The sequence below is a fragment of the Carassius auratus genome, chromosome 16 (genome assembly GCF_003368295.1).
Source record: "Carassius auratus strain Wakin chromosome 16, ASM336829v1, whole genome shotgun sequence".
Classification (NCBI taxonomy): Eukaryota; Metazoa; Chordata; class Actinopteri; order Cypriniformes; family Cyprinidae; genus Carassius; species Carassius auratus.
The window spans coordinates 1,535,338-1,549,966 of NC_039258.1; the positions used below are offsets into that span (position 1 = coordinate 1,535,338).

The 14,629-nt window shown below is 35.1% G+C and overlaps 1 protein-coding gene across 2 annotated transcripts in view; it reads left to right on the top strand.

Annotated features, from left to right (window-relative positions):
- LOC113115693 (CUB and sushi domain-containing protein 3) overlaps nucleotides 1–14,629 on the top strand; it is a 236,530-nt gene that overhangs the window by 113,016 nt on the left and 108,885 nt on the right. For both annotated transcript variants that reach the window (XM_026283241.1, XM_026283242.1), the window contains exons 26-31: nucleotides 784–986; nucleotides 1,734–1,925; nucleotides 2,541–2,679; nucleotides 5,512–5,699; nucleotides 6,008–6,202; nucleotides 14,122–14,238. In XM_026283241.1, coding sequence (XP_026139026.1) covers nucleotides 784–986; nucleotides 1,734–1,925; nucleotides 2,541–2,679; nucleotides 5,512–5,699; nucleotides 6,008–6,202; nucleotides 14,122–14,238 — 1,034 coding nt within the window. The remainder of the gene's footprint in view (nucleotides 1–783; nucleotides 987–1,733; nucleotides 1,926–2,540; nucleotides 2,680–5,511; nucleotides 5,700–6,007; nucleotides 6,203–14,121; nucleotides 14,239–14,629) is intronic.

Sequence of the window (14,629 nt, forward strand, 5' to 3'; positions counted from 1 at the left end):
TAAAGGTAAAGTGTGTCATTTTATTAATTTTTTTGGCATACTAGCATGCAGCAGAATAACAACGTTTTCAAACTGCCATATTAGTTTCTTTTATGGTGCTTTTTTGTAGCTTGACAGCATCAGAAATATTGTTTGCTGAAGTACAGAAATGACTAAAATTAAAATAAGTTAATATGTTAATATATGAATAAAAATACAAATGTCAAAACTCAAAAGCACATATACAAAAATTAGGATGAAAACCTAAGATAAAAACAAAAGCCCAATTAAAAATTATTAATACATACTACTATATACATGATATTAAAATGTATCTATAAAATTATCAATTAAAACTAAATTTATTTCAGTAATCGATATGAAGAATCACGTGGCATATTGATTTTGTTGCTTTTTTTTTTTTTATAAATGTTCTGCTTATTTGTTGATGCTAGTATGACAAAAAAAAAAAGAAGACAGTTCACCATTAACAGTTTTCAACAACTTTTAAATGTATTTATGTGCTTTAAAAATACTGTTTTTTCCATTGAACGTAAAAGAAAATATTTTGACGAATGTTGGTGACCAAACTGGTGCCTGTTCCCATTGACTTCCATAGTAAATAAAATAAAAATAAATAAATAAAAACTACTACGGAAGTCAATGTGGACCAGCAACTGTTTGGTCACCAACATTCTTTGAAAACATCATGGCAGATGTTGTGAAATGTTAATTAATTATTGGTAAATGGGAATTGTAGTAATTGCAGTGTAAATCCGGTTTTAAATTAAATGTCTTTTTTAGTCTGCAGTTCTTGGCTTTTGACACGGAGGCATCGCATGATATCCTGAAGGTTTGGGACGGGCGTCCGGAAAACGAGATGGCTCTGAAGGAAGTGAGTGGTTCGCTGTTGCCCGACGGCATCCACAGCACTCTCAACGTGGTCACCATCCAGTTCGAGACAGACTTCTACATCAGCAAATCTGGATTCGCCATTGACTTCTCTAGTAAGTACTTTTCTCAAACAAGTACACAGTTCTAGTATCAAGTAAAATTAAATTAGCTACAGTAATGAAGCCTTTTAGATGAATGGTGAAACATTTTTAGTAGAAGAGGATGGCATTAATAAATGTTCCATAATTTTCAAACTATTAATTTAATATCACAGTAATGGTGTGTGTAATGATTACAGCTGCCTGTGCTGGAAACTAGAGTTTGATTCATCTTTCAGGAATCACTCTAAACACATAATTTCAATGAATCGATTCAAAACTTTGATTCGTTTGTGCAAAAATAGTTTCAATAAAAATAACATACTGTATGAAATTAAATGCTCCCAGACTTTTGAATGGTAGGGTATATTCCTTGTGTTCAATTAGGGAAAAACAGTGCAGCTAAGATATATATATATGTTTACTGCATTTTACTTTTTGCATGAGACACTTTGAATGTAATTGCCTAAAAAGGTGCTTTGCCAGAATAATGCTTCCTCTGCCTGAAGAAAGTAAAAGCCTATTCAAAGTAAATACATAAAGAGGCTTTAAAGATCTATTAGCAAGTGATTTTGCAGTACAGTAGCTCAGTCTTATTCCACACCCGTGTTAGACAGTGTTCAGCTCAGACGAGCTCCCAGTGAGCCATTGTTCGCTACTGAGGCCACGCAACCTCATTTCCGAGCGGGAAATGCTACCTCCTGCGGAGATATCCTGGTAAGTGAAAAGTGAGCACAGCTGGTCACCGTTCTCATTTTGCAGGTTCAGTGGCGACCGCCTGCAGGGACCCGGGGACGCCCATGAACGGCAGCCGCAGTGGAGAGGGCAAAGAGCCTGGCGACACGGTGACCTTCATGTGTGATCCGGGCTACGATCTGCAAGGCGAGCCCAGGATCACCTGCATTCAGGTGGACAACAGATTCTACTGGCAGCCCAGTCCTCCTACATGTATCGGTGAGATTTATTCAAATTGCAGCGATGCCATCTGAGGCCTGTAAAACACGGCGGCCTCTCATTTCACACTTGTCAGCTCTGACGAAATGTCTAAAATAACTAGCCGAAATTACTCGAATCACCTTTTATAAAAGGCCTGGAATAATAAATCTCTTTGATGGAAATTTCTGATCACATGCCCAGTCAGCGCTTAAACTTCTGGGTTGTGGGAAACTGGGGTAAAGACTTCCCATTATAAATGCTTCTAGGGAACTGCATTTATTTCCTGGATACCAGGAGTCTGTGAAACCTATTTTCTTTCAACTGCCTTTAAGTTTGAGTCACATTTAGGCATTTTAAAGGTCAGTCCGGTTTAAAGGCAGAGCAGGAGCTTAGCTATGATTTAAACGGTGGGGGGTGGGAACTTATCAGCTTTGCTCATGAATATTAATTATGTGCTTTGAATTTTAATCATAGATATTCATTGAATGAGATATTAGCCAACATGGTTATTTATGCATGTGATATCTAGACATTTTGAGATAAAGCAGCAGCGCTCGCGCACTACTGGGAAGAAAAATGTCATATACTTTATTAACTCTAACAAAAAATAATAATAATAATAATCTCTTCCAGCTCCTTGTGGTGGAAACATTACAGGCTCATCTGGATTCATTCTGTCACCGAATTTCCCCCATCCGTACCCACACAGCAAGGACTGCGATTGGTTCATCACGGTTCACCCTGATTATGTCATTTCCTTGGCATTTATCAGGTAAGATCATCTACTTGAAGGACTAAATGTCATTCTGAAAACAGGAAGATTTTTGTTAACAGAATTTGTTGTTATTTGTTGAAACTGTTTTAATGACTCTAAAAAGTGGTGTAACTATCATTGAGATGCTTTTATAGTTTTTTTATTAATATTTTGAATTACATTTTATTTGATATTTATATTTGTTGATATAAATTGTTTTTTTATCTTAGTTGTTTTGGTTGTGTTCGTCATTTTTATAAGTTCTTGTTCTTTTTAAAAAAGCTCAAAAAAATGGAATGTAGAAGTACTTATTACACTACTTAAAAATTTAATCAAATTCTTCCTAAGAGTCTCAGCCTTTTAATTAGATTCTTTAAATATATTTATTTATAGCTTTTTTATTTCTCAAGATGGATAATCTACCTAGACATTTTGACTTTGTCCCTCAAAAAACATCAAACTGAAATTTTGAAAAGGTTAATCATAGAAGAAATGTTTTCAAGTCATTTCCAGCGTGATTAGCATTTTTATCTGAACATATAAAATGAGTGTCACGTCACTGACCCATAACTGGTTCCATCTTAGACTGTAAATTAGAAGATGATATTGATATATCAGACTGATCTGTGCACAAAAAAACTCAATTTCAAATTAACGTATGACTTAGAATTGTGTTTTATCAGTGTAGTAATTGGAAAAAGATATCTCTAGATAGATATTCTCTGTGAGGCATGCATGTCGTAATTTCAAGTGACATTATTACAGTATTTACAGATTTTCTCAAATTAATGGCATATTGTTGGTGCATTACAATTGTAGTCTTGGGACAATAATCTTCAGAATTACATTAATACAGCCGTCTGCTCTCTTTGCAGTACTTAATGTGAAGTGCAACATTTTCTGACTACATTTTCCCAAAGCATTGCTGTGCCATTTATGTGCATCTTCCACCCACATCGGATGTTTCCACTTCATAACATTTCCCCCACCTGAAACATACACAGAAAGGGCTCTTCAAAACATTTTCTGCCTCAGATGACCCAAAAGGTCTTTTAGGAAGATCACAGACACAGGTTTTAACAGCCTCATCCGAGCACATGGTGGAAACTGGATGGAGCTTGTGATGTTGTCAACAAGCACTTGATAAATTTTCATGTTTATAATAGGATGCTGCTTATTTTCTCTTTCTTGTTTCACAGCCTTCACACTTCATAAGCAATTTGCGTTTTTACACTGCAAAATAAATTTGATTTTATTTTTTATGTTTAAGCATAAACTTATATAATAATAAAAATAAAATAAAAAAATCAGAAAACAAAATTTATTAGATTAAATTGTTTGCTTCTGAGGTATTTTGATTTAAGAATATTTAGATATTTGTATTTGTAATTTAATTTAAAAGAAAAACTACTTTTAAAAATTATCTAACACACTGAGTCTTTTTTTCTGAAAAAAGGGTTTGAGTTTATGCTTAAGATAAGAAAAAAAATCTGCAAATGGGATCAAACATAATCTTGTTAACTCGAAGTTATTTTTCTTATTTTTAGATATTTTTCTTGTTTTAAACATAAGCCTACTTGATTTAGATTTCTTTTTCCAGAAAACAATCTCTTAACTAATTTTCCTTCTTGAGTATGTTTATATGAGGGACTATGATTTTGAGATCCGCCTTTTAACACGGAGGACAATTGAGGGACTCATGCATTACTATTACAAAAGGTTAAAACGTGCTGATGCTCAAGAACAATGCATTGTGTGAAGAAAAGGTTCAAATATATAAAAGATGCTGGAAAACCAAAGAATGTGCAGGAGCTGGAGGATTTTTCTGAAGAACAGCAGGCAGTTGAACTGCTCAAAACCAACATGGGACTCATGAACAACTACCACAAAATATACAAAACCGTTATGGATCGTCCGGGAAATTACACACACTATTAAGATTCAAGGGTATGAAAACTTTTGAATGGTGTCATTTTTATGGGGTCAATTCATTCAGTTATTATTTTGTCTTGTGGAGTATATGTACATCTGATATATATAGTATAAACATCAGTTATGTGAAATAGCTTATTCAAGACAGTACTAAATAAAATACAAAAATAACATGCAATTTTCATGATCCCTCTTCATGATTTTGTTTCAGTTATTAACATTTTGTATATTCTGCAAGGGGTATGTAAAGCTCCACTGTAATGCAAAATAAGAAAAAAATCCTTAGAAATGAAGTCTTTTTTTTTTATGAATAAATTCTAATAATGTGTGATTACTGTAAAACAGCAAAGATGAAAAACAAGCAGCATCCTACTGAAAACATGAACATTTATCAAGTCTGCTTGTTGACGAGCGCCACACCAGTTTTCTCTTCTCACGTAAATGGATCTTAATTTCAGAATGTTTAGATATTTGTACTGAAAAACAAGATGAAAATATTGGATAAGAAATCATTTTTGCAGTGTATTCCAATATTAAATGGGTTAGTTCACCCAAAAGGCACGTTTCTATCATTGCTGATAGTTTCAAACCTGTATACTATTTCCAAATCTTCACACAGCTGTTTTTTATACAACAGCGCGTAGTGAACCATATTAAAGTTAAAATATACACCATATGTGCTGTCAAAGTAGTTTTAATGACTGTGTGCTGCAGTATATTCCCACTTCTATAGTTTTCTAAAATCTAACTTTTTGATGGCTTTTTTTGTCACCCCCTTTGTGTGCAATGATTTGCAATGACACGCTGACAGAATTTTCAATTGTTGTTGAACTAATCCTTCAGGAGGAGTAAATTGCGTAGAAAGTCAATAGATCACTGCTTGCACGGTGTTTTGATCCCATACTTGTCTTCTCTCAGTTTCAGCATTGAGCCAAACTATGACTTCTTGTACATCTACGACGGACCTCACAGCAACGGTCAGCTGATTGGCACATTTCAAGACAGCAAGCTGCCAGAAAAGGTAGAAAGCAGCTCCAACATCATGCACATTGCCTTCCGCAGCGACGGATCCGTGAGCTACACAGGCTTCCATCTGGAATACAAAGGTAATTGCTCTTTTGTTTCGGCCTGGTGGTTAAAGAGGCTGTTATCAAACTGGATTTGTGTCCTTGAGAAGATGCACTTATTGATTTTTATCAATCGAGGGCCAGTAAATGATTATAGAGTGTTCATTTTTTGGTTGAACGGTTCCTTTAAAATTGTCATGATATACGGTTTCAGGATGCTTGAGCGCAAACTGGAAAGTTTCAAAGGTTGACACTGACTCACCGCTTGGCATTTTCATCCCTTCAGATCTTTTCATCTTCTACAGCTTTATCATACGCCATATGTCTTGTGTTCCTCTCCTGTATAGCTAAACTGCGTGAGGCCTGTTTTGACCCGGGCAGCGTGATGAATGGCACTCGGTTGGGAGGAGACTATAAGCTGGGCTCCACTGTGACCTTCCACTGTGATCCAGGCTACCAGCTCCAGGGTTATTCCAGTCTCACCTGTGTCATGGGCGGCACCAACAGACCCGAGTGGAACAGAGCTCTGCCCAGCTGCCAAGGTACGCTCACGTTCCCATCTGTATTGTGCTTAGAACATCCCCTTACGACCCAAATACTGTCCCTGCGTGACGCTCTATTTTTGGAACTGTGTGGAATACAGCGTCTGTTGGTGCGTTTTATCCTACAGTAGTTTTGCTTTTGAATGAAAGTCAGAATTGCAGTTTTTCTTTTCACCCAGATCAACACAAGGGTGTTTACATGTACTCCAAAAACACTGATACATTTTTAAAAGAGTCATTTGAAAAATCCATAAACTGCAAACTAGAACACTGCCACATTAGTGAATAAACTGTCAGAAAAGGGCAAAATCGAGGTGTGATGACATTAAGCTAATAAAAGAACACTATTTAAGCCATTTGTGTGACCTTACACATCGGCTGATTAGGCATAATCTACGAACTCTTAATGAGTGTCAACAAAACCCTGATAATAACTATAAAAAGATCACCTTATTTACGTGCAAATCAATAATCCCACAGACAAAAGAAGGTGAAGTTTTTCTTTATGGTGTAGGAAGGAGCTTGATTTTATTTAGTTATTTATTTGATAAGTTGCTTCACAGGCAGAGCAAGTCAAAACTTTTTGCCGAAAGGTTATGGATAAAAACTACTTAAAGGGGGGGTGAAATGCTCCTTTTCACTCAATATCCTGTTAATCTTGAGTACCTATAGAGTAGTACTGCATCCTTCATAACTCCAAAAAGTCTTTAGTTTTATTATATTCATAAGAGAAAGATAGTCTGTACCATTTTTTCCCGGAAAAACACGACCGGCTGGAGGTGTGACGTGTGGGCGGAGCTAAAGAATCACGAGCGCGAGTAGGCTTTTGCGTTGAGAGCGTTTGGAAACTGAGACATCATCCAAACCATCATCCAAAACAAACCATGGCTAACAGTCAGATTCAGCCGTTTATTTATGATCCAGAATCAGATCCCGAGGCTGAAATTGAACAAGAGCAGCATCAGCAATCAGTCTCTATGTGGTATGTACTGAAACTGTATATATTTGCTTAGCGGTTTTGGTGAATGACTAAGTTCCACTTTGTCGTCTTTATTTTTTTATTTTTTGAGGTGTACATGTGGAAAGTGCAGTTTGATGACGACATCACATGTTGTTTACTTGATGTGCTTACGCGCCGATAGCGAAGTTAACAACACAGAGATATTTGAAGCAGTTTTACTCACCGCCTGCGTTTCCAACACACGATCGTGACCCTTTTTCGTTGGGATTGCATCATCCTTAAGAAATAAACGATGTGCAAATCCAGCGTCAAACTGGGCCTTGTTTGTAAAACAAGCATCTTCGAAATGCAGGGAACAAACAAAAACACTTGCACAACTCAGTTGATGCTCTGTAAAAATAAACTCCATCCACTGGTCCCTTAATGCTGTTTCTCTTTTGGTAATCTGTGCAGGGTTGTCTTGCCCTGGCAACCAAAAACACACTCCTTTTGTGACATTTCGCGACGCTCTCGCTCTGATCAGTGAAGTCTGTTGTGCTCTCAGTGCTCTGCTATACGGGAGCGCGCGCTCTTCCGGCAGAAGATACTCCTTCAAACATACGACTTAATTTTTGAAACTTTGTCCATGTTTAGCATGGGAATCCAACTCTTTAACAGTGTAAAAAACTCAGTATGCATGAAATAGCATTTCACCCCCCCCCCCCTTTAATGTGGAATAATGTGCAGTGCACTGATGAACCATTCTTCGTAAGGTGGGTGATGCATATTAAGAAGTTTAATCAGGTCCGATTTGATTTCATGTTGATTTAAAATGCAAGACGACCATTGAATAAACTTACTAAAAGTATTTGCATGTAGAATAGGATCGAGGTAACATGCTTAAATTTCTAGGGTATTGGTTCTGTTGCACGTAAAATTACGTTGTTGAGTGTGTAATATTTCCTTGTGCTTGAAAAATTCTAAACAGGACTTGATTTAGTACATTGAATATTAATTTGATTCTGTGGTATTGCTATTAACTATAAAACGAATAAAAATGTTTCAGTATTTGAAATAAAAGATAGATATCAAAAGAATTAACAAGAATGACAAAAAAATGTAAACTACAAAATTAAAAAAAAAATTTAATTGATTGGATTGTGAAAAAAAAATGGCATTATATACTACAGTCGAGTGACTGGATGAGCAGAAGGGTCAGAAATCTAGGAATGTTATACAGATTTAGATTATATGTATTTTTTTCAGAAGAAATCTTACTGTTGAAGATGACTTCATGACATTGCATTCTATCAAGTTATAAGTGGTGTAAGGTCTTTCTGATGAAGCTGGCTGCCCAAGAGACGATTGCTATAGGCTTAAGTCCCGTTCAACCAAGAACAATAACTATAGAGCTAACTTTAACGATTACTAGTGTCTACACCAGTGGACAATATCGTCCATGTTTTTATTGTTCATCAGCTGGAAAAAAATCTTTTTGAAAGTGATTTCAGTGATATTGTTTCTCTGTGCCTTTATCGAAATAGTTGTGGAGTGGCTATTCTTTAATATTGAGAACGATTTTTAGTACTATATCTTTATCATTATCATTATAGTTATGGTTCTTGGTGTTAACTGACCTTTAAGCTAGTTGAGAAATCTGGTAGAGATAACCATGAATCAGTCAAAATCCTGTATTTGTTCCCTGTGCAAACAGAAATGTAGTTCTTTGTTTCCATGTATTTAATAGAGGACACAAGTGGGTGGTATGGAAATGGCACAGAAGTTTTCACATGTTTGTGCATGAGGCGTCTGACACAGCCTTGAATTGATACCGCACAGATATGGACTGAAGGCTAGTCTATTGATTTCTGAGTTTTTTCTGCATGCATGGCTGGCCTTGCTAACCCTCTTTGGATGAGTTTGTGTTGGAAATGCATCATATGGAATGAGCCGCCAGTCCGCTGGAACAAAAGCAATGGTTTTTGGTTACAATGCAGTGGGTAACAACTCACAATGATTCAGTAATGGCTCATTGTTCTGTGCTATTTTCCAAATGATCTTCACAGAGCTGCTGATATAAAGCATCGCTCCCCACATCTCCTAAGAGACAGTGGAAATGTTATAGAAAGACTTTATATTCAGCATATTTTGTGATGTTTTTAGCTACAGTATGCCTGGGAGAGTTGGACTGAAGACGAAAGTAAAATTTTATTTAAGCAACAGCTGTGTTACTAACTAGTTGCTGACTTTAGAAGGTTTAATCAATATTAACTCTGTTTGCTGTTTTATTACATACTCCTAGTCTGATAATCACAGTTTTTCTTTGTAAACGCTGAATAAAACTCCATGACTCTATTCTGGTATATACATGTATTTAAGATTTTGGTAACGCTTTAGTATAAGGACCAGTTCTCACTATTTACTAGTTTCTTATTTGGCATGTCTGTTATTAATATATTGGCTGTTTATTAGTGCTTATAAAGCACATATTCTGCATGACCATATCCTACCCAGTAGGCTACCTACTGTAATTTTAAACCTACCGTATTTTCCAGACTATAAGTCGCACTTTTAATCTTTACATCTAAAACCACCTTAATAACTATAAATAAGCAGCAAATTACCAGTTTGAGGAAAAAGTCATAGTTAATGGTTTGCTAATAGCAAAAAAAATTGACCCTTTAAAATAGTGTGACCAAGGTTTTTTTTTTAGTATTGTTTTTAAAGTTGAAAAAAAAAACAAAACAAAAAAACTGTAAAACAGTATTATTGAAAAGTAATTAAAAACAATTTTCACAATTTAAAAGAAATGTTTAATATATGAACCTATTTTAAAATATAATTTATTTCTATGACTGCAAAGTGATCATCAATATAAAAAAAAAAAAGTGTGTTTGTGTATGTGTGTCTGTGTCTGTGTAAACCATAATAAACTACCATTCAGAAGTTTGGGGCAAGTGAACTTATTATTACATTTTTTTTTTTTATAACTAAATTAATACTTTCATGCAAGGATGTATTGTTGATCAAAAGTGACTAGTAAAAAAAAAAAATATTACAAATATATGCTGTTATTTTGAACTTTTATTCATCGAAGAATCCTGAAAAATACATACACAAAAATATTAAGCAGCATTTTAAAGACATTCAAATAGAAACCAGTTTATTTAGAAGGGAACATTATTTCATAATATTACTGTTTTTATTGTAATTTTGGATTAAATAAATGCAGCCGTTGTGAGCATTCGATCCTTATTTTTTATGGAATATCCTATTACACGTTCACATTTGTCAGATTACAGAAGTAGCCTTCAGTTAGTTGTGTCACTAAACACTAGTTAGACATTTTTCTGTTTTTATGTCTCAAGTGCTAGTCTCCTGCCAATTACTCTGCTCTTTGTGTTGTCATGGAGGATGAGACAGTGGCCACAACACTCTTCATTCCTGCCAGTCTCTTCATAGGTGTTGTTTCAGGCTTGTGCTCTTCCGCCTGGAAAGCATTGATTAATAATGGATGTGTTTGTGCTGGGGTCTGGTGTATGGACTGTGCTGCCACATGTGCGCACAAACCCACAAGGGCTTGATGGGGCATCTGACGGCTCTCTTTTACACTTCCTCCAGCTGTGAGACCAGCTCACAGTGTGAAGAGATGCTGGATTATGCGCTTCATCTTACTTGTGCCTCTAGAGACGGCGGGGACACGGTGTACATGTGCAGAGTGTGAATTATGGGGGAGTTTGATAGGATTGATCCTTCACATTTGAAGTCAGAACAAAATATACTCATGATCTGGCTTTGTGTAGAGCTGTGCGATTTATTAGATCTTTAAAATATAGTCGCAGTGATTTGACAACATTGTTAAAGTGCTTTTTATTTGGCCATCAAGTGTCTAGAAGGGAGACTGATCACCAGACTAGTTTTACTATCTTTTTCTCTAATGTGAGTTAGGACAGAAAACTCAAATCAAAACATGCCTTGGTAATTTGAAAACAATTTTGTTATACTGTCTCTTGCTTCGGTTCTTATAAATATTGAGAGCTACAGTTTATTCAAAAGACTGAAATGATCAAGTCTCAGTTCAAGTTAGATAAGATATATATTCAGTCTGTGTATATTTCTGCAAAATGTAATTTTTAACAAAATGAGAACACAATTGCATTGTTTGCCTCACTTTTACTGTAGTGCTTTGAATAAGCTACATAACAGATGTTATGCATACAAATGACCCCATTCAAAAGTTTGTGTACACTTGTTTCTTAATGTGTGTATTTACCTGGATGAGTTTCTGTGTCTTCTGATACAGAAGTTATTTGTTCTGTGCTTGTTTTCACACTGAGAACAATTGAAGAACTACTGTATAAGAGCAGGGGGTGAACATTTTTGGAACTGAATGATCAGGGTAAATAGTATTTGTTTTGTCTTCTGGGAAAAATGTCAGTAATTTCTGAAGGACAGTACAGAATGAAATAAGATGTTAAGGCAAAATTTACACATCATCATCCTTCTCATAAGTTTCCACCCCCAGATCTTTAATGCGGCCAATCGTGTTGCTCTCTTAAGCATCAGTGAACGTTTGAAGCTTTTGTAATAGTTGTGTAAGAATCCCTCAAGTGTCATTTGTGTGAAAAGATGGATCTCAATAATATAAGAACTTTTGGAAAGAAATCAGCACCCTTTGAAAGTCATTGTATGAGTTGTACACTGCATGTGTTTACTTCTTCCTTTGAGATGCTGTCTACATTTATAGATTTGTGAAACTCCAGAGCTGGGAGATGTTTAAATTGACATGAAACATTGTAAACACTTTTCTTGTCATCTGCAGAGATGAACAATTATAACATGAGTCACAAATGATGATGTCCTCCGACTCAGGAGTGAATGATTTCAGTGCTCTGATGTATTGACTCTGTCACCGCGTCTTGTTTGCTAATCCTTTCAAATTAATATTTCACCACAGAATATTGTAGGATCAGCAATAATAAACCCACATTGAGACTTTGAATTTCGCATCAAAAAACGCAAACAGGGCAGCAGTTTTCCCACTTGTGTAAGTCAAAGGCTATAAATGTCACTCTAAAGAACGATTTATATTTTGCAGACTCGTATGACTGGATGAAAGCTTCTGCCTCCTCCATTAGATCCCAATCACTTTTTATTCCCCTTTTGCCGCAATTATTTTTGCCCATTTCTCTTGTATTATGCTAAATTGTTTCACTTATTGTTAATGGAATAATTCAAAAAGCCCTGTAATCGATGATTGCATAAAGACTGTATCTTAAGACCCTATAGGTTGTATTTTAGAGTATGAGATTGAAAAGTATTATTGTCAGGCCTATAATTCTGTTCTAGCTGGTTGATGAATGACTGAGCGCTGTTAACAATGCTTGCTATAACTCTAGCACTCCTTGCACAGATGTCATATTGTGCCACATTATATAGATTTACACCGTGATGTGTGTTGCTTTTGTTAAACATGGTTCAGGTACAGAGTTTCTCCTCAAATGAACCTCCAGTTAAAGGTGGACTCTTTCTTTCACTTTCCACAAAGCAAAGTTTGACTTTATTTTATTTATATACTTGTTATTCTGGACAAATTTGTTTAAAGAAAAAACAATTGACTTGCATGAGATAGGGTCTCCTGTCGGTGCCTTAAAGTGGGACTTATCTGTTAAAAAAAATAAAGGACTAGTTTTGGCCCTCAGGCAGAAATGGAAATGTAATTTATATGAAAATGTTTTTAACCTGTTAAATGTATACGGGACGCCTACGCTGACTATACTATATTACAATCAAATCTAATCTAATCTTGACAAACTATATATCGTCTAAGACTCCCAAATATATATTTTACCAATATTTTTTGTTAAACATTATGTAGGAAAAGTAATAGATGAATTTATGACAAGAGTGCACCCTCAGAAATCTACTTTACAAAAGGAGCTTTGACCTTTGTTTAAAAATAAGACTTCCTCGTTGCCTTTTTCTCGATCACATTTTAGAAATCATCAGAAGTTATATATCACTTGAAAACATAAAATCTCAAAATTCTTCCTTCAAAACCAATTTTAAAATCAGACATTGCATTACCATGTAAATGGCACATCAAAATCATGTTACAAAATGTTTTCAGTCATGAATTATAAAAATTTAGGTTTCTATCATGCACATTCATGTCTATCTTCAAAAACGTGAGTGACAGTTAACAGGTTAAATGAAGTGTCAGAAGAAAATATGTATTTTTATTATTAGCATGAACATTCTTTACAAGGTGGTATGACACTAAATTATATAAATTATTTTCAAATTATTTCATTTATTTCATGAACTTTTATAAAGGTTTTAATTTTGCTATATTATTGAGATATAATGTAATTACATATAGGACACTTGTTCATCAGAATGTTATAAAGAAACATTTTATCTAAAATTGTGGCACAGTATGTGTATGACAAAAATAATTAAATTATTTAAATAATGAAATAATTGTTGGAAACACATTTAAACAATTGCATCACGTAAGTGTTATTTATACTATTAATATAGTATAGTATTAGCGTTATTTTAGTATAATATATAGTATTGGTATTCATATACTATTATAGTATTTTATTATTATTTATTTTTGTTTAGTTTTAGTAATTTAGTGCAACGTATTTTTATATTTCTGTTTAGCTTTTATTTTTCTTTACAGTAATTTTACCTACGTCTACAATAATTTAAGTATTTAATCTAATATTTAATTTAATTACACACACATGCACAAATATACATGCATGCATACATGTTTTTGCATTATTTAAAAGAGTCTGGCTTGTTTGAATTTGAAACACACTGAAACAAGAAAGAGCGTCTGATCCACATGCTAACTGGTCTGTAAAACAAGCAATAAATGATTTAGTCTGCCATTAACATTGTGTTTGGGTGTGTTTTGGATATATGCATGCATACACTGAATTTAACCTTTGTTTGTTTCTTCCAGCTCCATGTGGAAGCCGGTCGACGGGTTCAGAGGGCACTATTTTGTCCCCAAACTACCCTCGCAACTACACCGCTGGCCAGTCCTGTGTGTATGAGATCTCAGTGCCAGGGGAGTTTGGTAAGAAATATACTTTAAACCTGACGGCTAATGAATGTAAGTGAACGTCAAGGCTTATTGATAGCAGACCCTATGCTGCTATTAAACAGAACATACACATGCCGCTCTGTAAAGAACTCTTTAAGTGAGAAGAAGAAAAAACGGATATTGAGAGGACTTTTTTTTTTCATTTCTGAGAATCGCTGTTCCTGTAATTTAATAGGCACAGTAGCCACAAATGAAATGTTCATTTGTGTATGCTTCTGCAACAATGCTAGAAACCCTTTAGTTTTAATGGGTTTCTAAAATCAACATGCAGGGACTTTTTGTAGACTGCCTCTTGAGTCGTTTTGTTCAACATCCGGGGCGATAGTGCAGCCCAGCAGGATCAGGACTTCTGAAATGGTTTGGA